Here is a 25,016-nt window from a genome sequence, read left to right on the forward strand (position 1 = left end):
CACCCAATCATGCTCATTCTCATTCTTAAGAAGTGTTGGTGGGAGTCATTACAGTTTTGCACCAAACATGAACTCCATTAGTTTTGTCCAGAGTTCTTGCTTGTAGCAAGTCTAGAGTCCAAGTTGGAACAGTGCTTCTCTTTGTTTCATTAGGGCTATTTAGTTAATAAGGGCTGGTATCTCTGATAAGCCTATGAAAAGTCACAAAGTGCCTAGGTACATTTGTAGAAGAAATACTTATAAATAATGGGGTTTGCTGTTATGTGCAATTTTCAGTGAAGGGCTTGATTGCATAAAATGAGATCCGATTGTACTTCTAATTGGTCCCCCCCCCTTTTAATCTGAATTTAATCAGTATATAAAAAAGGACAATAGTCAAGTCTCCTGAAAAATGAAAAATCATTGAAAATCCTTATTCTATTAAGAGTTCCTCTAGGGAAAATAAGCACTAAAAAACCAGCCATCATTTGTTTAAGAGATTAACTGATGAACAGCAGCAAGAATATGTTTAACCACACTAGATATAAAGACAAAGAAAACTATAATCATACGTACTCTTATTGATCACAATTTATTTTGAAGTCATGAAATGCCAGCAACAGAACAAACTGAGTCAGCAGGTCAGGCTGGACAAATACTTGATTGTAGCCATGTTTCCATGGACTATGGGCAGCAGCACTGAGTTACACAACAAGGGCAACACACTCCCTTCCACCTTCTGGCAAAACTTTGTTAGATAAGGCAAAAGGATGGGCAGCTATTGAATGGTGGTTTGAACCATGCAAGAATAACAACAAATGATGGAATAATAATAGGTGTGCAATAAATATCTGATTGCTGAATCTTGGGCTAGAAAAGGCAGAAAGAGATATTGAACACCAGGACAGAAGGTAGTGGTTGAAAGGCATTTCCGTTAAAATTTTTTTTAAAAAAATTATGCAATGAAATAAGCCTTTAAAAAAAAAAAAGTCTTCCTGCTTGCTACTTTTATACAGGGGCAGCAGAGTCCAAAGATAAACTCTTTTCTGTGTCTTGTTTTTAGTTTAGTTTTTTTTTTTGTTAATACATGGAACAAATTTCAAGTCTGATTTCACCCTCTTGGCTCCACATGAGGGGAAACCATGTAGAACCACCTAAAATTTCTTCTAAAAGCTCTGGGGTTTAGAAATGATCAACGAACAACATTTATTCCACACCTAGTCAGAGATAGCTAAGATGATGATTACTGTGAAGTTTCTTCTTCAATTACTTCAACTCTGCGAGGCCCATATAACAGAACGTAAGCTATGTGCCAGTCTCCACCACCAGATAACCGCAAGATATCTTCTGGTGTAACAATGCTGACCTTATCATCATCAAACTTAATCCATTCATCTAAATAACAAAAAAGAGGAGAGGTGAAATTAGATCTAGAAAAGTCTTTAAAGGAACAAAGCACTGAAAACAGGCACTAATAAATGCTAACAAAATAGTTTATGGTAAAGAAAAACAATAGAGTACTTTACCTTGTTTCCTTTTCACCCATGATACATAATGGCCTGAAGAACTAGACCTTCCCTGATGTGTTAGCACTGCTTGTAAGTCATAATAACCACAGTTATTAGAGCCAATATCTAAAAAGAAGAAAAGTGCATCCACATAGATGAGAAAGTAAATGAAGATATGCAACAAGGCAACAGCAAACTGAGCATGGAAGCTGGGATTAGGAAGACCAGAGTTCAAACCCATTCATTAGCTGGGTGACCGTGGGCAAGTCAGTTTCCTCATTTATAAAATAATAATTATAAAGAACTTAGCACAGAACCTGGCACATAAGGGCTACATATTAGCGATTATCACCATCGCCACCTTTAGATGCAGAGCAACAGAGAATTTGAGCCCACACTTATACAGATTAGCGATGTTGATCTCAAATAGAAACAAGCACCACTGAATAATACCTAAGAATCCCTGAAGGCCACATACTGACTTAGACAAACATATCTATTTGTTATTCATTTATTTTGTTAAATATTTTTCAGTTACATTTTTCTAGTTCAGCCCATGCACCCGGGAGTATTGTGAGCCACACGGGGCCCTGGCCCATGTATAACACTCTGCTATAGACTTCCAAAATGGAAGAGTCCAGTGTGGCCACAATTTGCCCAAGGAATGTGGTTCATGGAAGACATCTTGAAGAAAGGGAAAGATAAGAACTGGCCAACCAACAGGAATTCAATTTAAAGTCAGCTAAGATGTAGAGTTTACAATGTATAAAGCTATACTATACTAGAAGATGGAGAAAAATACAAAGTTTAAGAAGAAATGAGGTCTTCTTCCCTCATAGAGTGTGGCAGGCAAAGAGCATATACAGATAACTATAGTAACAATGAACACTTTTGAAATTGGCAAAGCACTGTGCATACGTTATCTCATCCAACTTCACATTTTATAGATGAGAACACTAAGAGAGTAACAAATCTTGCTCGGGCAGGGTCACACAGCTAGTGTCCGAGCCAGGAAAGAACTCAAGTTTTTCTGGATCCAAACCTGGGAAACCTGCAGTTCTAGTCACTGCAATACTAGCTGCCTAATACCTACTACCAAGTGCTCAGATGTTTATATAGCTAACATATCTGAGAGGTACAGAAAGTGCTGAGATGTGAGGAAAAGTTTGGTAAGCACACATTCCTTTTGCAGTAAAAGTGAGAAATCCTCACCCTGTGGGGGAAGGAAAGGAGATGTGCACGGACAGCTCCAAAGCAGAGTCCAGGTTGGGAAGCAGAAAACAAGAGGCAGTCCAGACAAGAGGGGACGGCCGGCTTCAACAGGCGGCACGGCTTACAGAAAGTCAGAAAACAAGTTTCCCTTACCGTCAGGAAAAGAGAATGGCTCATATTTTGCTTCTTTCTGTGCCCCGCTGCTTTTGCTAGACTGTGAAAAGAAAGATATTATTGTAATTGTGAATAACAAGTTACCAGTTAATATTCTCTAGTATCAACCTATACATATGGGCTCTATACTTAAAAACCCCAACCACTGGCGGTCTGAAATGGAAGAGTACCATCATACGTGAGTGGGGCATCATAGTCCAATTAATATCATTATTATTTCTAGAAGATCGAATAGGGCAGTTTCCTATATACAGTACAAAGGAAAATATCATAATTACCCTGCCTCAAACTGAGTGTGTGAAAGCAAAAGTTCTCCCTTTAGCAGTAAAATCAGGTCCCCTTAACATTATTAAATAGAAAGATATACTTAAATGACTTCTCTTACACCTTTCATCCAAGAACTCAAAGCACTTAAAATGTTTTTTTCATAGCAAGAGTCACTGGCTGGAAGCAGGTAGCCCCAATATACTTGCTTATACTGGACAAAGCCCAATATATTTATTTGAAGGCGGGTGGGGGTGGGGAGCAGAGGGAGAAGAAACATACCCCCAAACTCCAGCTTTGTCAATTAACTGAGAGGAACACAAAAGAAACCCCAATAGCCAAACCTCAATTTAAGATTTTATAATTTTCAAAGCCAGCATGTAAGACAGTGAAGAAGATATCTAGGAAGTAATCTTTTCTATCCCAAGAAAGAAAAGTTCTTATCTACACAATTTAGTTTAGGGTATATGATACAATCTTTAAAAGACAAGTCTAATTACATTCTTGCCACATTAAAATTATAAGAACAAAACATATATACTTATAACATAAAGAGGTATCTATATAAATATAGATATGCCAAGAAAAAAGGCCACTTTATAATCAATAAGTCTTATAAAATTATGATTTCAGAAACAAGGCATTCTAAGAGATGGAGCTCAGATTTAGAAGAGTACTGATACAACTTAAGTTCCCCCAGTGGCCTTGGGTAAATCAATTTTCAATGCCTTCATTTCCATCTGTAAAATGGGGATAATCCTATACTGTATAAGGAAAAACAACATAACATACCTATTTTACAGGCATGTTGAAAGGACTAAGTGATTTTCTGTGAAGTGCTTTGAGAACCTCAGAAGAAAGGAGAGATAAATTATAAACTGCAGATAGTAGGGGAATAAAAAATAAGAAGCATATTGTAATTATAAAGAATAGGGTATACCTCATGACTAAATAATCAGATTCATAGTCCTTATCTCTTATTTTAAGAATATAAAAAAACCTTAAAGTCTTCTTAAGTCATGCACCAATAGAGGATTTTAACTACATGGAGATCTATAAATTAAGGTTAGGCTTTGACTAATGTTAAATGGCTATTGGCCCTAAATTTTAAATAACAGACTAATGTTAAAAAATTGTCAGAATAAACCTACTGTCTTTGGCTGTTGGTTTACTTTTTTGTCTTCTAGATCCTTGAATTTTGACCGAAAGGAGACCATTTTTTCTTGAAGTTCTGGTGTACATAGTTCATATACATCCAACATAAGAGGAAATTTCACATCCTATTTATAAAACAGAAGGGGAAGAGGCAGAGTAGACACTGTAAAAATCAATAGAAATATACAAGTTTGGATACTATAAGTTCAACTCTACCAAAATTTTAAAAATTCATTTTTTTGAGAGTTTAAATAAAATATAAACCTAATATGAAAATCATGAGGAGAAAAGTATCAAAGCAAGAATAAATGATTTGAAAGACAATTATTTTATGCTTTAGAACTTTACAGCCTTTGGGTTAAGTCAAAGTGGTATTTAGGTTCTGTCCTGTTTAAATAAAGAATTTTCATCATTTTACATATCATAACCTTAATCCAAACTACTAAGATGATAAGAGAATTAGTATTCTAAACACACTGGAAAATCTTTATACAAAAACCATGTTTCTGAAAATGGGTTATCAGAACCCCTACCCCCATCTTAAAACAGGTTCACTTATAAATTAAGCATTTGCAATTTTCCCAATGAAACAATATTATTCAATTCTTCAAATATTAGGTCACACAATAGCTTGTGTGAGCTAGCCTATTTGCTTTGTCTTTTAATTATGTGTGGTTTTCTTTGAGTCGATAATACCATTCACCAACATAAATCACAACCTCTCTAATATCTCAATAGATGGGACTTGTAGAGATGTTATGGCTAAAATAAATAAAATAACAATCACCATGGATCTAAATTTGTGATGAGCCTCTCAAACTCAAGTAGATAGGTCCTTAGACTAGACACATACAAATCTATCACTGTGCCTCTATTTGAGGGTTTTCTAGCTTGGTAGGATCTTCCAGAATCAGCCCTTTACTGGCAATGCCTTCATAGACAGACCTAAGGTCACCTCGATACCAAGATAAGGCATCGGACTAGGACTTTTATGAAGCCTTTGACAATCATGCACTTAAAATAAGAGTTCCAACAGTACTTTGAATGAGATATAGCCAGTAAATATAACACTGGTTTTATGGAAGAAACGCACTGAGTTCCAATTCATTATTACAGGAACAGTTGCCCTTGGAACTTTAAACAGGGTCTCTGTCCCACTTCGGTTAGGGCATCAGTGTCGGTGGCTTCCAAAATGAGAGGCAATTGGATGACTAGGGCAACAGAAGGGAAGGCAGAGTGAGTGTGTGTATATTTATGTATATATACATACATTATGTCTTCGAAATATATATATAACATGTTCTGAATAAATCAAGTACACCTACCTAATCAGATTTATGATTATCATTCTTGTACTCCACCTAATAGTACTAATCTATCATGACCTAAATGTATCAAGCAGACTTGTTTTCCCCAACATATTACAGAATTGGAAAGGGAAACGCAATCACTCTATAGTCCTCAATTTGCCATATACACATACACACTCACATTGGATCCTCTCCTTCCTCCCTCTCTAAAGTATCAAAACTTGTTAAATCTTTGCAGATGCAAAGAGGTTACATCTCAAGGAGAATTATTCCCTGAGGATAATTCCCTGAATTAGAAGACAAAGGAGAAACCTTTCCCATAGAAAAAGGGTCTTTAGAGGTAGGTTCCTTACCCTCTTACTCACCAAATATAAGTCAGACCTGGCAATAAAAGAATACAAATCATTCATTATATCTACTAACCTTAAGAACTTTGGCATTCACAGATTCCTTCTCTTTGTAAAAAAATCGAACCATTTGGATAGTAAGGTAAGCAGGCAGCCGGCTAATCTTAGACTGAGGAAAAAAGGATAAAATGGTATTACAACTCAAAAAATCATGTTAGTCATTCACTTAAAAAAAAAAAGTTGTTTACTTCTTGATGCTAAGACAGATTTACCCCAAATAGTATTACTTATTCTAAAAATTAACATTACAAAATTGCAAGAATTCAAGAGCTAAAAATTCATTATACTCACAGATTTTATGTACAAAGCATTTCTTTGCAATGTTGGAGACTGCTTGGTGATTTCTTCCTGAAGTCTCTATAAAAGAATGTAAGATTGAATAGGTATTCCAAAGAATGAGAACATGTTTTATAGATGTAGTCCCCCCCCCCAAAAAACCCCAAAAATATAACTGGTACACATGTTCTACTGTAAGAAAACACTGCATTAAAAGTCAAACTTATAAAGCAAATGAATTAGAGGATTATTATCTACAACACAAATAGAACTGTTTTACACATCCCTTCCATATTAAGACTTTCCCATCCTGGTTTCACTACATTGTAGAACAAGCTATTTCTTGACATATCTGGTTTTGCAAAAAAAAAAAAAAAACAACCCTAAAGTTATTAAAGCAGAGGCTGGTTGACTAAATATGAGGAATGCTGTTAGAAAAAAATCCTCAATAAATAAGAAACTGAATTACCTACATAGGCTCTAAGGTACCTTTTTCAACATGTTTACACATCCCTTCCATATTAAGACTTTCCCATCCTGGTTTCACTACATTGTAGAACAAGCTATTTCTTGACATATCTGGTTTTGCAAAAAAAAAAAAAAAACAACCCTAAAGTTATTAAAGCAGAGGCTGGTTGACTAAATATGAGGAATGCTGTTAGAAAAAAATCCTCAATAAATAAGAAACTGAATTACCTACATAGGCTCTAAGGTACCTTTTTCAACATGACATCTGCCATCAACACTAAAGCAGTGTAAAGTCTCTCAGCAGTTCACCCAATCAAGTTCATTCTCACTCTGAGAAGTGTTAGTGTGAGACATTACATCGTTCATGCCAAACATTAGCTTTCATATCAGTCTTTTACCAGAATGAGCATTTACAAAAAAAGTTCTGTCCACATCAGTGCAGCGCTTCTCTTTCATTAACGCTATTTAGTTATTAATAATGGCCCCAAAATAAAAGAGCAGTGATGGTGTTAGCTCTGATAAGGTTAAGAAAAGTCATAAAGTGCCTGGTTAGATTCAGATAAGAAAAACTTATTAAATAATGGGGTTCCCTATTATGAGCGATTTTCTACATACACAAAGGGTCCTAGGCAAGGTATTAGTTATGTAAAATGCGGTTCTTCTGTATATCAAAATTTCATTATTTTAAATAAGCTTCAAAATTCTTGCATTTGTTTTTATAATATTTTCTCCTAAATATCATTTATTGTCAAGTCCTTGGTCAGGAATGCAATTAACAATTATAATAGAGCTAATGAGGAAAAATACTATGTATTTTACTTCCATTCACCAAACAACTAAACTGAGCCCCAACTCTGTGAACACAATGCTAACTACAAGAAAATTAAGCCCAGATATGAGCAAATGCTTTCTGTCTTAGAGGTGTGGTGAAGCCTACCAAGTCACTACCAAAGGATCTTTTTTTCTTACCAATTTAAGTCCTGTAAACAGATACTTGACTTCTTGATTGATAAAGCAGCTTAGCTGGAGCTGATTCTCCTTCCCTTTGGTGGCTTCCTCTTCTTCAGCTTCTGTACATTTCATGCTTTATTGAACAAGTTAAGGCACGTGCTATAGGTTCCTTATTGAATTGCTTAGCTAGAGATTCTCAAATAACAAAAAATGGCATTTATGTACCTTTTCAGTTTATAAAGCACCTTACAGACACTGAGGATCACTCAACCCTCACAACAACCCTGGGAGGTGGGAGTCTTTTCTTCATTTCACAAGTGAGGACACTGGAGACCAGAAGTTAAGTGACTTGCCTGAAGTTACAAAGTCAATTAATCATACAGTTAGGACAAGAATCTATGTGTGACTCCAAATCCAGTGTTTTTCCAGTATATAAGTAAAATTATTGAACTTTATGTTACCAGGATTGGAAAAAATATCATTCTTTTAAAATTCATGATTTTGAATCTCACATCCACGCCTTTTCAATCATACCTCAATTCTCCATTATCAACTTAATCATTATACCTCTTCTTTATCCTGAATCATAATAAAGGACAGAAAAAAAGCAATCCTTTCAAAGTTCTAGAGAATATTTCTCTATACAATTTAGAATACTGTAAGTAAAAGTCAAAGTAACATAGTCAGTGTGCGGCAGAGGCAAGCCTTAAACCAAAATCTTCCTGAACCCAAAACCAACTTTTTCTCCATCAATCCAGATGCCTCAATAAAATTTTAAAACACCATTCCTTCCTTTTTGTAAGACGCTAGAAAACAGAAAGCAACATGCATTGTCAGCTGTAATCATCAACTTAGACAGTAGTATTTGTTTTTTAAGTGAGAAAGGGATGGATATGTCAAAACAGATCAATTTTTTCAAAAGTATTAAAATTTTTTCCAAGTATTTCCCTTTACACTATCAATTTACCACCTACTTTGATTCAAACAATTTCATAATATTAATTCTAAAATGAATTTTTCACTAAGATCTTTGGCAAAATGATCTAAAAGGGAAACTATTGTTTAATGTACTTTTATTAAAATTTCACATGCTTGAAATGTTTGTCTTTTTTCAAATTCCTAATTGTTATTAATGTAATCCCTTTTCAGGCAAAAATAAGCAGTCACCTCAAAAAACCTGCCTTCTTCAAACATCGTATTGGTCCTTTCATCTGATCTGTATTAGTAGATCACTGTCTCTGAAATCAATCTTGGTACAAACTTTCTTAAGGATACGTAGTTTCAAACTCAACACCAAAGAACTGATCAATTAAACTTTTCTTTTTAGAAGGTGCTGGTGCTGCTGCAGCTGGTGATTCACCATCTGTCTGCAAATAAAAGAATGAGAAACTAAATATATTTTTTGTTTTACATAAGGTACACTAAAGTAAAATTTCCCCTATTCAACCATGTGCAATTACACTAATTTTAAATGTTTTTACTTGCATCCAATCATTTCCCCTATGAAAAAGCACAACACCCCCCCCCAAAAAAATGGGGAGAGAAAAATAATTTCACTTAACTACTGAATACAGACAAGCAAACAATACTTTACATATAAAATTCCACCCATTTGAACAAATGTATTAAAAGAAGCTATTGGATGAATGGAACTATAAAAAGAGTGGGACTTGAATGAATGTTCTTAATGTCCCCTGTCCTTATGGTAGAAAAACACAAAAAAGTAACAAGTAATTATATTACAAATTAAAACAATATAATGAGTGCAATCAGATGTCCTTGACAGTAGGTAGGGGGAAGAAAAAGGAAAAATCAAGCAAGACCTCATAAACAAAGCATCTGAGAGTCTTGTAAGAATTTCAATAAGCAAAGTAGCTGATTAAAAAACTGTAGCTATTATTTAGCAAAGGGAAAGAAATGAGAAAGGGCAGGACAGGTAATGGGAAGTAAGTATGCTAGCTCCCAAACAGTGTACTGTTCTCTTCGTGGAAGCTAAATTAAAGATCATTTAAATAACCATTTTGGAATTAGAACCTAGGGAGTGATGTGAGATTAAGAGCTGTGATGTAGGTAGATTATTGTCCTGATAAATATTTGAGTATGGTACAGGGAAAGACAAGAAACAGGAGAAGCCAGATAACTATTGCAATAATCCAAATATAAAGCAATTTGAAAGCCTGAATTACATAAATGAGAATGGAAAAGAACATGTAAAAAATGCTGAGAACCAAAAACTGGTTGATTAGATGCAGGGGATGCATTTTGAATTGTACTCTGAACAAGGAGTCAGAAGAATAAGAAATGGTCTATTCAATTTTAAAAATGAATGACAAAAAACTTGTTCAAAAGCCTTAAAAAGAAAAACAGATTAAACATCAAATAAAAGATTATAATCACTACTGTAATTCAATTACCTCCATAATAGAATCACCTTCTAAAGCTTCCAGTTTTTGTTGTAATACTCGCATCATTTGTACCCAACATTCATTAGCATCCTGGAAATGAAAAAATAATAAAGTTTATTAATAAGGCCTAGACAGTGATCATGGTCTTACCTTCTCATGATTTCCTTCCAAAAGTCTGTATACTCTATCTAAAAGATGTTTCTTACTTAAAATTATTTTGTTTCAAGCTGTGGCCTTAAAGAAAAAAAGCCAGAGATAACTTTCTGAATCATGTTAGGTCTTCTCATATTTACCAACCATACCTAAATGGTATGAAAGTATCAAGACATCTCCTTGTTGTCAGTACTGAACAAAGATTCATTAACTGGAAAACCACAATAGCTTCATATGAATTACCTGTTGAAGATATTGTCCTTGATCACCTTTCTCTGCAAACTGTGGGAAAGCCATATGCAAAAACTGCAGCAGAATAATAGGTGGAATACTGGAAGAAGTTTTGTCCATGGAATCAAACAAATCTCTAAGGGCTTAAAAACAAAGAAAATATTCTTTTAAGAAAGTAGAAAACAGGAATAAACCAATTTAAAACTAAATTGTGTTCAGAATCTTATATTCTAATTCAGAACATTTATATAAATGTCAAAGTATATATAACTATTTAATATACCTATATCTGACAGTTCTTGCTTTCCACAAGTTTTATATTATGCAAATTTGACTCCACTGAAGGATAACAGTAGAATCCCACCTGGAGCCCAAGGCAGTGGCAGTCAGGCAGACAACCACACAGGAACAGCACGGTACAGCCCTGAGCTAGGGTGTCTTGTGTCCCAGGCACTGAGGACAACTGGGTTTTGGGAGAAGTAGAGCCATGGAGAGGTTGGGGCTATACTGACTGCCCCACGGGGAGAGGGAGGTTTGCAGAATGGTCTACGTAGGGTAAAAACTGCCTGAACATGCATACACAAACATGTGGCTACATACAGACATCTGTTTTAAACATATCAGCTCCTTTAATATTCAAACAATTAGAACCCTCCCATTCTGGTATTTTTTCACCAGTTAGCATTAGTTAAGCATAAACTGCAAAATCTGTATTACTAGTCAGTTAACCATTTTGTATTACTAATCACTCAGAATGGTTTTGTACTATTCTGCTCTGTATACCAACTTTGTGTTCTTGTGTATTATCAACTGCTTATATGGTTCCGTATTTACCTTAGTTCTAAAGTGTTAGACATCATTAATCACCAAGTGGTCATTTACTGTATTATATTCTCTCTATGTTCCCTCTGATGAAGGCATTCCAGAAAAGTAGTGAGACATCTCCTACACTGACAAATGATGGTAGGTGAGACAATGGGGGAAAGGGACATGCTCACTAAAAGCTTTGGCAGTTTAGAATTCCTCCAAACCTGAACATGCTTTATGGTGTCCTCAAGTTTTTCCATGAGCCGGGGGGAGGGCGGGGGAGATTCAATCACCCCCTCCCCCCAGCTCTTCTATACACCCTTAGACCATTTCACCAGCCTAGGCTATAATACCATCTTTAAAAACCTCTTCTTTAAATAAAATTCTTTCATACTTCTGGATTGAATAGTGTTGAGCCTCCCATTCTTGGGGTGAGACCCTGTTACAACTTGTATGTTTTCCCACAACACTACCTCCTAAATTTAAGTCCTATGCAGCAAAAAGGAATAAATCAATACACATTGAGCACTATGCTGGCAAGTGCTGGGGATATAAAAACAAAGAGTGCCTGAAGGAACACACATTCAGATGGCACAGACGTAAATAACTAGGTACATACAAGCTATACAATATAGATGAAAGCAAATCTTTGGAGAGAAGACATTAGCAGATCGGGGAATCAGGAAAGGCATTCTGTAGAAGGCAGATTTGAACCGAGCATTAAAAGATATCAGTGTATGTGCAGACTTACACTTTTTTTCATTTTGGTATTGATGTGGATTATGGACTGGAATGAGGAGAAACCTGAAGGAAGACCTAATTAGGAGACTACTGGAATCATCTAAGCAAGTGGTCATGAAGGCCTGAAATAGGATAGTGAACTGTGAAGAGAAGAAGCCATTTGACAGATGCCATTTGGATAAAAAAATAATCTTGTCAATGGATTGTACATATGGGGTGAAAGTGAGGAGAAGAAGATGGCACCAAAGTTACAACCCTGAATGATTGGGAGGATGATGGTGCCCTAACCAGAAAGTGAGGAAAAAGTTAAGTTGGCTATTTTGCCTGCAGGGTTCTAAAAGTGTCATCAAGTGGAGGGCTCTTGAGAAAGCCCCCAATGGTTGGAACTCTGGAGTTTCTTACATCTAGCAAAATTATTTCAATAATCATATTATTACTGTGATACTTTATACCCAAACAATAATTACACTGAAATTATTTCTTGCCAAAAGAAAATTCATTTAAAAATGATACACATTCTCCCAATTACTATCATCTAAATTGTTTTATTAAGTCTTAAGTATCATCTAGGACAGCAACTCTAGTATCTCAATCTATTAGCATAATTAAGTAAATAAATCTAATAATTGTTGAATACTGTTTTGTGGCTGTCAGCATACAATGTACAGGATACAGGAAGAAAATACAAGGAGATTCCAAATTAGGGTATGCTTCAGACTGACCTGCAGTGATATACTGAGCTGAAGCCATTTCCCCTGAAGCTCGCAAGGCACCCCCGTATCTGTGGAGACATTTAATACAAGTGTTAACAATACAAACATCCGGCTTACTTAATCCATGCTGTCACTTCCTCCCAGTATCTGTACCAGCAAAACCCGGCAGAAAACACCAGGACTTTTGTGTCAGGCCTAGACAAATGACCTCCCACATGACTAACCATCAACCTGGGAACTTCCCCCCCACCTGGGAGATGAAGTTCCACATCCCCCTTTTAGGGCCATCCAATGAGGAGTAGGTAACTCACCTGAACCAATAGAATCAGTCCAGACTACCTCAACCTTAACAATCCTATAAGAGGCCGGACCCATTTCCACTCACATGGAGACTCGGCAGCCATCTTTGCTGGTGCCTATCTCCTCCCTCACTGCCCCTTTCCCCCATTCTCCTCCCCCCACTCAGATGGGACTCTGCAGCCATCTCTCCTGGCATCAGGCCTCTCTTCCTCACTACTCCTTCCCCCTTCCCCCCTTGCCACTCTTTCCTACAATAAAGCTTCAATATACCACACCCTGCTCAAGTTTCATTAGTCTCTAGGGTCAAACTGCCATCAGCCAGGACTGACAGTGACAGATAGAGGTATGTGAAGTTGGTCACAAGGCTATGAGTTTATGTATGTGTATATAGATGTATTTTTATCACGTATTATGAATAGACCAGTAGTAGCATCTAGTAACTCAAACATCATTAACTCAAGAAAAATAAATGATTAATCACTATTTTCTATTGTCTGGCTTTCTGTGACTGAGTATTGTATAGATATCAAAAACTGATAGAATTACATAGGAAATCACTTTCTGTCACTATCTGGCCAAAATAAATTTTTAAATTTTAGAAACTAACTATAAAGTTAATCTCCAAGCATAAAATGAGCAACAACATTTATCATTGAAATGCCAACTAAAAAGGAAAAAGCATATGCTAGAATGGTTCTAAATTAGATAACTGTACTTATCACCCTAATTCAAACATCCATATTAAAGAGGCCACACACACACACACACACCCACCCACACACACACACACACCCACACCATGAAATTTAAGATGTAGGATGTTACAAGTTAAGGCCAGAAGAACTATCTACCTTCCAGAAGACCACCTGATATATTTCATAGCAAGTTATATTTTTTCTACAACTCTAGCCTTTCCAATATGCATACAGCTATTTTGGCTAATCCTGCATATCTTTCTATTCAAACTTCTTTCTTCTTCCACATATGTATATATAGTTTATATATTTACTGTATGCATAGTTTATATGTTTACTCTCTCTATATATAGTCAATATATGTCCCTCTCTCCAACATCCCAAAGACTGTTATTCAATGAAGGCCCCAAACATTTACTATAAATCTTCACCAACAAAGTCAAAGAGCTATTACTACTTACTTTCCTCTCCTTTCTATAAACAGTATTTTTAAAAGTACATCTCATCCACTCATCCTCCCTTTAAAATTCACTGAACATCAAGCTACTTCAAGAGCTGAGCAACATTTTTAAATTTAGAATGTATATCAAATAGTAAAAAAAAATGCATTGATGGTTATAAACTATCTGAGCCAAACACTGCCAATGAAACACTGCTGATAAAAAGAAGTCTTTGCAAAAGCACAGTTAAGGATAGATAAGAGTTTTGTACCAACCGAAGAAAATAAGTCTGAATAATGAAACTTTCAATATTTCCAGTCCTGTCCCTAGCCCTTTCTCATGCAGCAATGAATAAAATAAATAGCCATGCAAAAATCTATTCACCATACAAATATCTGGCCTCAAACACTTCCTAGTCATGTGACCCAGGGCAAGTCACTTAACCTCACCATCGCCTAGATCTTAAGGCATTTCTGCTTTGGGACGAATACACAGTATTGATTCAAAGACAGGAAGATTAAGAGTTTAAAAAAACATCTATTTGTCTTTGAAGGTGAGAATTTTATACCAATGGGTAAGTTCTGCATAAACCCTTTCTCATTCTTCTCAGTTCCACTGTAATTGAATACTGTGCAAGCCTTCACAAAACACGTTAGTCTATATCAGAATATTTATTACCAAGAATTATCTATTATTTTTACAATTTATAATTCAGATGTCAGAGTCAGGCTAAATTGTAAGAAAAACATAAATATTTTTCAAATGTTTATCTTTATTCAAGTCTCATTTCGATTGTCACTTATTAAATACTCCATGTGAATATCAATTAAAAGTCATATTTTTTATCTTTAATCTTACCTTTTAAGGGCCTCTTTGAGTTCTGGCACAGAGCGAATACACTGAACTGTAGCATTCATGTAACAGGTGTTACCAAGATTTGTCAATCCACATGGCAATTCCATCTGATGAGAAAAGCATTGTTTTCATGAGCAATAACTATCATTGTAGAGCCTGAAGTAAAGGCCAAAGATTTACCAATCTATAACAATTATTTCAGTCCTATCTTAAAATGTAATGCCTATATAACCCAAAAAAATACCTAGTGAACTGTCCACAAAAAAATTAGCATCACTCCCACAAATATATGGCTATTATCTTCAAAGCTTTTGTGATAAAAAACTGAGATCAGACTTCAAATTATTTAGGCAACTGGCATACCATGATATGGTATTTTAGGAACTAAAATAATTTTTTCACTGAACATCTTTACCATGATAAGTGTTGTAAAGAATATAAAAATAAAGACATCAAGAAACCTACCATAAAGGTATTTGCTTACAATTGTGCATGAAAACCTTCCCTCTTAGATTTGTGTAGCTTGAAATATTTCCTCAGAAATATTACTATTGTTTAAACATAAGCTGTTGAGTTTTCTTTTGTTAAACCAAACACATGCAAACTTCATATTAAATGAAGTTCATTTTATATACTTTAGAAATTACAAACTTAATTGATTAGGGTACTGATTTGTTTTTAAAACTAGAAAACTCACATTTAGCAAATTTCTGTATATATCATGGTCTGATAGAAGAGTCAAAAAACCTAGGTTCTAATTATTCTATCCTTACCTAGATATGCAGACTAAAGCCTAATAAAAATCTTTTCTGTGCCTCAGTTTCCTTTTTTTTTTTAAGATCCTTAAAAACCAAAACATAGTATTGGTTCTAAGGCAGAAGAGCAGTAAGGGCCATGCAATGGGGGGTCAAATGACTTGCCCAGAGTCACACAGCTAAGTGTCTGAGGCCAAATTTGAACCCAGGACCTTCTGTCTTTGGGTCTGACTCTCAATCCACTGAACCACCCAGCTGCCCCACTGTGCCTTAGTTTTCTAACATATTACAGCTCACAGTTATTGAGAAGATAAAATAATACAGATTAATACAAACTCAAAAAGTAAAAAGCACAACATAAAAATTTAGTAGTGACAAATATGTACATCTGACAGGAGTCTCTAAAATATAATGTGATATTTATTTTATAAGAAAAAATTGCCAAACGTTGGCTAAGAGGATTAGATTTAAATTGTAAGCCTGAACTAGTTTTATAAAACTAACAAAACAATTACTGAGGTGTAGTGATAGAGAAGCAAAATAATCTCACATAGCACCTGGCCACACTAGGTCTGGCTTAAGCCAAAATTATAAGCAATAAAAATCCTATGGATTGTTGAATACACATACTGACCGTTAACTATTAGATCCCAAGCAGAACTTCAAAACTGTCAGAAGTCATTTTTCTGAAACTCATTTTAATAAATGTCTGTTGATAAGCAGTGATCCAAATAGATTATGAAATCTGAAATGTCTTACAGCAGATGCTAGCTGTTCTTCCGTCATGTCTTCTACGAAAACAGTTTTAGCTGTGGGTTCCTCAGGCAGAGCATCTGCTGATCCCATCATTAACAGAGTCATTCCCTATTCACACACACACACAAAAAGAGGAAATTGTTTTCTTTGGGGGAGTACTTTAAATGATCATTAATCATTAAATTACATCTTTCGAAGCCAGTAATTTCAACTTCTGTAAAACCAGGAGATCACTTATGAAAACACCCACTATATAAGAATTATTTCCATTTAAATGAGAATTGTTTCCTTTTAAGACACACGTTTGTATTCTAATAATTGAAAATAGGCAATCCCTGAATGAAGAGTTAAAATGTTAAATGTTAAATTTTTAAAAATGTTAAAATGTTAAATTAAAAAAAAGTAAAGAGTTAAAATGAAGAGTTAGTTCTAAGTACTTGTCTATATTATTCTGACATACAGTTCCTAAACTTTAAGGGCAGGCATGTTTCCATTCACTAAGTAGAAAAGATTAATATACATATTCTGTTCCACAGCAGAAAAACCCATACACCCCAAATTCTTTAATGTCTCTGATTTTAATATTCTTTTAGTAGGATAAGTGAAAGATGTAAACTTATGAAAGCTATAACCAGAATCCAATAAAACAACAGACTGGAACAAGGGAGAGTCCCAAGAATGTAAGTACAAAAGGATGAAAAGGAACAAAAATAGAAAAAAAAATTTAGATATAAAACACCTCATGAGATTTAAGATGATTTTTCAATGTAAAAAAATCCTATTTTTATACTTGGAAATTAAGTTTTGAAAGACTGCACAAAAGTAGTAGCAAGTATTTAAGTTAGTGTTTTTAGTATCTGCCTAAATTTGTCTTTTAGTGCCTAAATATTATGTGTATAAGCTGTTCTCCACATAAATCTATGCACGAACCTTTAATGCAATCAATATTTTCCCATTGGAGTGGTATAATGTAGTGATGTAGGGGGCCAGGATTCAAATCCTAGCTCTGCTATGTTACCCTGGCAAGCTCTTCAACCCTCTAGGCATTGGTGGGATACTGGTACCTGACACCAGTTAAACAAGAGAATGGACTAAATGATCTATAAGATCCCTTCCAGCACTAAATCTATAATCCTATGAAATACAAGTTTGTGGATATGTCAAAAATATTTATTTGGGTGGCAACTTTGAGAAAAATTCATTTTCTCTATAAAACCTATTTTTAAAATTTCTCTATAACTGCAACAAAATTTCAACTACTGCTTGATGTTAGGAGTAGTTTTATTTTCTGTCCTTATTCACAATTTTCATTAATATTTTATTATTTATGGTCAAATTAGGATAGATATACTATGGAGCAAGCACTATACATTCCACTTATGAAGAAAGAGATGGATAGAGATCAATAAATACAATATAGATATAAACCAAGGAGTCAAAACTATCCCCTCTTCTCCCCTTTATGTTGTCCCCTTAAATTTTGCTAAATGAAAAATGACCATAATGGCTTGAGAACTGATCTCAGAGCCAAGAAGACCTAGATTCAGGTGTTGCCTCTGTCACATAGGGTTATGTACAAGTCTGAATCACTTAACATCTCAGTTCTCTAAGTTGATGTCAACAAACTTTTTCTGTAAAAGTTCAGATAACAAGTATTTTAGGCTTTGTGGGCCAAGAGGCAAAAACCATGGCTATTTTGTATGGACTTATATAATGAAAGAAAACAAATTTCCAACAATATTTTTATTGATGAAATTTAAAATTGATCTGATCACAGCAGTCTAATAAAAAGAAAAGAATAGGGGGAGGGGACATTTTCCTTAATTAGGGTTCAACATTAATGTTCCCCATGATAAAAATCAATTGCAATTGTCAGTCAGTTAATACTAATCTGTAATAAAATGATTACATATTCATATTTTTGAAAATGTCTTTTCACACAGTTAGGTACTACAAAATATTGATACCAAACCATAAGCATATGATTTTGAATCAAAAGGCTAGCAGTCTTAAAATTTTTATTTTCTCTGGACACATCTCTTCTGCTGTTATAAACCAATTAGCAGAAATCCACTTTCCTTGCTTTTTTTTTTTTAAACCCTTACCTTCCGTCTTAGAATCAATATTGTGTATTGGTTCCAAAGCAGAAGAGTGGTAAGGGCTAGGCAATGGGGGTCAAGTGACTTGCCCAGGGTCACACAGCTGGGAAGTGTCTGAGGCCAGATTTGAACCTAGGACCTCCTGTCTCTAGGCCTAACTCTCAATCCACTGAGCTACCCAGCTGCCCCCTCCTTGCTCTTTAAATAAATTAGTCAATTAGAAACTTACTTTACTTGAAGGCTCATTAAATTTTCTAATTTTTGTGGCTGTTGTTTTCCTGTGATTGGGAACATTGTGATAAATGCTTAATCTGGTAATGCCAATGAATATGTTATTCTTTTAGCATAGCTTTTGTCATTGCAAAATAAAATATTACTTTGCCATGTAACAACACTAAACATGACATTTGAAGCCCATTTTCCTCTTTTGTTGTTTTGCTATGAGTATACAATGGTAATAAACATCAAGGTACATTGATATCCATGGCACTTGAAAGTTATAACTGTGAGGGGCAGCTAGGTGGCTCAGTGGATTGAGGCCCAGAGGCAGGAGGTCCTGGGTTCAAATCTGGATTCAGACATTTCCTAACGGTGTGACCCTGGGCTAGTCACTTAACCCCCACTGCCTAGCCTTTACCACTCTTCTGCCTTGGAACCAAAAAACAGTATTGATTCTAAGATGAAAGGTAAAGGTTAAAAAAAAGAAAAAATTTTTTTTAAGAAAGTTGTATCTGTCACAGTGATTTGTAGTGCACTGTTCGGCTGTGTGAAACAATGAAAGTGCCATGTATAGTCTCTGTTCAACTATGCTCTCTGCCATTGTAGCATAAAAACAACCATAAACAATATATAAATCAGCATGACTGTTCCAATAAAATTTTATTGGCATAAATCTAAATTTAATATAATTTTCATTTCACAAAATATAATTGATATTTTCCCAATCATTTAAAATCATAAAAACCAATCTTGGCTCACAAGCCATATGTAAACAGGAAGCTACTACTACACCTGGTGTAGTGACCCTGCTCTAAGCAACTAGGATTATAAATTACATAGAAGGTGTTAACCAGCATTAGCCTTAGAAGTTTCCCTACCAGGGAATTCTCAATACAAATGAAATTACATTTCTAGTTGTTAGCTCCCAATTTTAATAATTTCACTTATTCCTTCCACTTATACTGAGGAAAACAACACTTTGAATTCTGCTCCAGTCAAGCTTACTTGTGGACATATTGTTAACTCCCTTCCACCACCTCCTTCTAAACCACTCCCAGTTCTAGAACCATAATCAAATCAGTCCATACTACTATAATTTCATCTCCATACATTTCCAAACCAAAATATTCCTTCCTAGCTCCCAAAAGTGGTCTCTCATTAAATAGTTTTAGGTAAATGGAAGGCAAGGACTATCACTCACTACTTTTGCATTCATATACCTAGCATTTAGCATAGTGAATGTATTCATATCCTCGGGTTTTCACACAGGATGTTTAATGATTTATCCTCCCTTTTTGAAATATTAAGCAGATTTCTCTGTATTCTAGTCTGAAGGCTGGTTATTATGCAAATCTGACTCAACACAGGGGTCAGAGTGCAACTTATTGGTGAGTTCTGGACCAGGATTACCATTTCTTGAGAATTTCAGTCATGCTTACTTTAGTCTCAGTTCACTCATTTCCAAGACTACTCTATATCCTTGGCAGTGTAGGGACCAATCCTCTACCCATTCTTCCATGTCTTCCTCATCACAATATAAGCTCTATAATCAGGGAACATCTCATTTTCTTGTATTTGTAGTGTTAGTACTCAACATAGTGTTTGGTTCACAGCAAGCACATAATAAACTATTAATCTATCTGAGCGAGAAACATGATGAGTTTCATTTACTGTCAGGTTTTTTTTTTGCCCTAAGATCAAACTCCGTTTTACTGGTTAATTTATATTTAGTTTTAAGCATAAACCTGTTTGCCTTCTGGAATATCATATTACAAACTATCCATTCCTGTATAGTGGTGGCTGCTACATCTTGAATGATCTTGACTGTGACTCTACAGTACTTGAATTCTTTTGCTCTGTATGCTTACAGAATTTTTTCTTTGACCAGGGAGCTCTGGCTTTAAGGATATAGTATCCTTGGAAGTTTTTATTTTGAGGTTTAAGACAACCACCACTGGATTCTTTTTATTTATACTTTGTTCTCTAGTTCTAAGAGATATGAGTAGTTTTTGGTTTTCTTTTTTATGATTTCTTGAAAAATGTTACACAGGTTCTTTTTTTGGTCATAGCTTTCAGGTAGTCCAGTGACTTAAATTATCTCTTCTTTATCTGTTTTCTAAATCTGTTGTTTTTGCTATAACGTACCTCACATTTCCTTCTATTTTTTCTGTCATTTGATTTTAATAGTCCTTAGTATCTTCAGGAATTAGCTTCTGTTTGATCAATTCTTAATTTTCAGGAAGTTACTTTCTTGAGTAAAGTTTTATACCTATTACAGAATAGGTGCAAAACTAACAACTGTTGATTCTATTTTCTTATTTTTCATTTTCCATTTTTTCTTCTACCACTCATTTAAGTTTTTAACGTCACTTTTTTGGTATTTTTAACTCCATCTCTTCAAGGAATTCTTGCTAGACTTGTGTCCAATCTTTGAGCTTCTCTGTCACCATAATAGTTCTTTAAGGAATTATTCTTTTTTTATTTGCCTATTCGTCCAATCCACTTCTTGGTCTTAGATTTTATATCAGGCCTAGGCTCGGTGCACTTCTTGGGAAAACGTCTGGGATAAAAGCATTCGTCTTCTTATATTCTAATCTTCTTTTTGCGCTCACTAAACTCTACTCACTACTCTTAGTCTGAGCTCTGCAAATTCCTGACCCATGTTTGATTCTGTATCACATGCCCCCTTATCTATCTTTTTGCAGCAAGGAGTCTTTGCTTACTACACCTTGACTCTGGAAGGGACCACAGGCACACAGCTACTATTTGCTTCTAAACTGGTTCCTCACTTAAGTCTCCTCCTAGTCTGCTCTGGATCTCTGGTCATGAACTATGTAATATATGACAGAGTCGCCAGATAATAGTCGTTCTCTCTCACAGGGTAAAAGAATGGCTATTGGGACTCATTTTATCATTAGGATTAGCATGGGACAGTTTGGTAGCTCAGTGGATTGAGAGCCAGGTCTAGAGATGGGAAGTCCCGAGTTCAAATATGGCCTCAGACACTTCCCAGCTGTGTGACCCTAGCCAAGTCACTTGATCCCCATTACCTGGCCCTTACCACTTTTCTGCCTCGGAACCAATACACAGTATTGATTCCAAGATGGAAGGTATTGGTTTAAAAAAAAAAAGAGCATTTCTCAGGTGAGAAATATTTCTATGCCATATAACACTGTATCTATTTTCTACTAAAACTTGCTCTATCACCTGCCCTCCTCCTCCCTTCTGTGCCGGGGTGGGAGGCAATGGGTATGTAACATTACATTTAATGCTGGACTTGGCTGAAGTGCTGGTTAGCTTTGCTTAACTGCTTATTTTTTCTACTTGTTTTAAGGGATGGCTCTCTGAGACAGGGAGAAGGGGAAAGTGTCAATCTTGAAATTTCTCAGACTTGTGAATGTTAAAAATTTCCACATTGGGGAATTCTCCATTGGAACAATACCCTACTGGGAACATTCCCCATTTGGAAAGTGAGAACTCTACTTGGATCAGGGAGCTTAGAACCTACAGCATTTCAGTGGTTGAAATGAGCAACAGTGTACTGAAACTTCCAGAGGGACTTGGGCCCATACTTATAGTGAGGCAAAAAGTTCTTTAAGCCATGCCTATTTTTAGAAGAAATACAAAGGGATGCTAAGTACCTTTTAAAGGTCAGGCAACTTGTAAACTTGCCAGGAGCAAAGATGTGAAAACTTATTCAGAAGTTTTTTCTGGTACAAACTTACTAAAGGGATTAGTTGACCCAGCAGTGTTTTTAGAATGGGCAGTCCTTTGGAAAACGTCTACTATGATTGGTAGATGTAAGGACTTAGGGAAGGTGACATAGGAGAAAATCCCCTATATAAGAAAAAGCAGAATCTCTTCTCTAACTATATCTCTAACAGAATCTCTAACTATAACAAAAGGTAATATAAAAATAAATGGTATCAATAAAAAAATTTTAGGTGAAAAAATTTTTTTGAAGAATTAACAAATGGTTATTAATTTTTTTTCTTAATCTCTTCTGTCTTAGAATTCGTAACAAGTATCAGTTCCAAGGCAGAACAGCAAAAAGGGTTAGGCAACTGAGGAAAAGTGACCTGCCAAAGGTTACACAGCTAGGAGGTGTCTGAGGCCAAATTTGAATATGTTCCTGTCTCTAGGCCTGGCTCTCTATCCACTGAACTACCAAACTGTCCCATGCTAATGATAAAATGAGTCTTAAAAAACTGATGATTAAACAAGTCTTCTCAAATAGAAAGTGGGGGTGGGAGGGTAAGAATATCATTATTCTTTGTAAGACTAACAATCTCTATGTCTACTGGGGCTTTTTTGTTTTGTTTTGTTAATGATCAATGTAAGAAGTTTCTTTAAGAAAAAAAAGACCCCTGTAAAAATAAAAGACATCAATAAAACTTCTATATGCAAACAAAATAAATTCTGGCTAAGACCTATTCAAAGAAAGTATTCACCTCTACACAAAATCAGGAGGCCATCTGCAGTGGTTCAAATCCTAATGTTTTTTCAGGAACAAAACTGTAGAATGTCATTTAAATTACTTTTAAATTCTAGGGGGCAGCTGGGCAGCTCAGTGGATTGAGAGCCAGGCCTAGAGACAGGAGGTCCTAGGTTCAAATCTGGCCTCAGACACTTCCCAGCTATGACCCTGGGCAAGTCATTTAACCCCCATTGCCTAGCCCTTACCACTCTTCTGCCTTGGAACCAATACACAATATTGATTCCAAGACGGAAGGTAAGGGCTTAAAATAAATAAATATTGTTTTTAAGTTCTTACTACAATCTGTATAAGGTAAACTGCCCTTTAATCTAAAGAAATTTATCTGGTCTAGCTAGTTATTTTATTAAGTTGTTTTAATTATTTATTTATACTTCATATATATTTATTTATTTTTAGGCCCTTACCTTTGTAAAAATGTAAAACTGAACCTGGGACTCCATTTCCCAGGAGTCCTTGCTAGCTCCCAGAATGCCCTCTAATATCACTGAGATTTCCACCTGGGCCAAGGTCAAGAATTTCTATTTAACCTGGCTGTAAAGGCTACTGGCTCTTCTCTTCCTCTTTCCGCTGGCAAGCAGATATGTCTCATGATGTGAGTGAAAACTGAATGGGCCTCTCGGCTCACCTAGCACGTGCTTCTCTTACTTATATTTTCCTAAATTCCTTATCTTAAATAAACCTCTAAAAATATACTTCTAAAGAGAAACTAATTTCTACCTGCCTCAGTTTCTCCCCTAAATTTTATCTCTTACAGTTTGGCATAACCACTTGGGGAAAACTAAATATCTCAATCTTCTGATTCTTTTCTCTACTAAGTTCAGCCTTTAATAGCTACTGCCTAGAAATTTTTTTTTAAGCTATGTTTCTCCAAGATGCTTTTTAAGAAAACCATCTTGATTAGCTCCTGCCGGCAGCCATCCTTTCTTGATTTCTTGATTCAATATCAATCACCTGGTCACAGCTCGGCTACTGTTGCCTGTAATCTGGACCTGTTTGATTGATATCACCCACCTGGTCCTGGCCCTGCTCAGCCCGGCTGACCACTCTGATTCTGGCTCTGGCTCCTGCTCCTGGCCTCTCTCCGTTCTCACCTGGTGCTCTGGGGCTCCCAGCCCTGCTTTCCTGTCCCAGCCCTGCCCACCCCAGTGGTCTCTCACCCATCTGGCCCAGTCGATCCCGGTCCAGCAAAAACTGGCCTCCGACCCAGACGGCCCAGCCCCAGGACCCAGGCTGCTGGTAGCAGACCCAGTTTCTTCAGGATAAAAAACCAGCCGATATCAAACTGGGTAATTTTCCCTTAGGCTAAGCCTCCACATGGGCAGATAGTAGGAGGGGAGAGAGAAAAAGGGAAAGAAGAAAGGTTTTTTTCCAAGCAGGAACTTAAAAGCATGGCTATTTTACAAGGATATCTTTTAATTGCATTGATCCTTTTATTAACTTCACCTGCATGTCAGGGAAAAAATTCAGCTCTGTACAACTTTTTAGCTAACTTTGGGGAGGCAGCTGGGTGTCTCAGTGGACTGAGGGAGGAAAGACGGGAGGTCTTTGGTTGCAATCTGGCCTGAGACACTTGCTGGCGGTGTGGCCCTGAGCAGGTCATTTAACCCCCATTGCCTATCCCTTACCAACCTTCTGCCTTCTGACA

The 25,016-nt window shown here is 35.9% G+C and overlaps 1 protein-coding gene across 2 annotated transcripts in view; it reads right to left on the reverse strand.

Annotated features, from left to right (window-relative positions):
* Positions 1-552: 552 nt before the first annotated feature.
* Positions 553-25,016, reverse strand: part of USP14 (ubiquitin specific peptidase 14) — a 41,354-nt gene continuing 16,890 nt past the window's right edge. Inside the window, exons 4-16 of one of the 2 annotated variants that reach the window (XM_001367880.4) lie at positions 16,559-16,663; positions 15,048-15,151; positions 12,764-12,822; positions 10,506-10,636; positions 10,119-10,199; positions 8,980-9,071; positions 7,723-7,837; positions 6,301-6,366; positions 6,026-6,118; positions 4,289-4,417; positions 2,853-2,913; positions 1,506-1,613; positions 553-1,374 (exon numbers count right to left, since the gene is read on the reverse strand). In XM_001367880.4, coding sequence (XP_001367917.1) covers positions 1,223-1,374; positions 1,506-1,613; positions 2,853-2,913; positions 4,289-4,417; positions 6,026-6,118; positions 6,301-6,366; positions 7,723-7,837; positions 8,980-9,071; positions 10,119-10,199; positions 10,506-10,636; positions 12,764-12,822; positions 15,048-15,151; positions 16,559-16,663 — 1,296 coding nt within the window. In that variant the 3' untranslated portion in view covers positions 553-1,222. Of the gene's footprint in view, positions 1,375-1,505; positions 1,614-2,852; positions 2,914-3,929; positions 3,987-4,288; positions 4,418-6,025; positions 6,119-6,300; positions 6,367-7,722; positions 7,838-8,979; positions 9,072-10,118; positions 10,200-10,505; positions 10,637-12,763; positions 12,823-15,047; positions 15,152-16,558; positions 16,664-25,016 lie in introns of those variants that run through there. The other variant, XM_007487637.3, reaches the window with a different exon arrangement.

This window comes from Monodelphis domestica, chromosome 3, assembly GCF_027887165.1.
Source record: "Monodelphis domestica isolate mMonDom1 chromosome 3, mMonDom1.pri, whole genome shotgun sequence".
NCBI classification, from domain to species: domain Eukaryota; kingdom Metazoa; phylum Chordata; class Mammalia; order Didelphimorphia; family Didelphidae; genus Monodelphis; species Monodelphis domestica.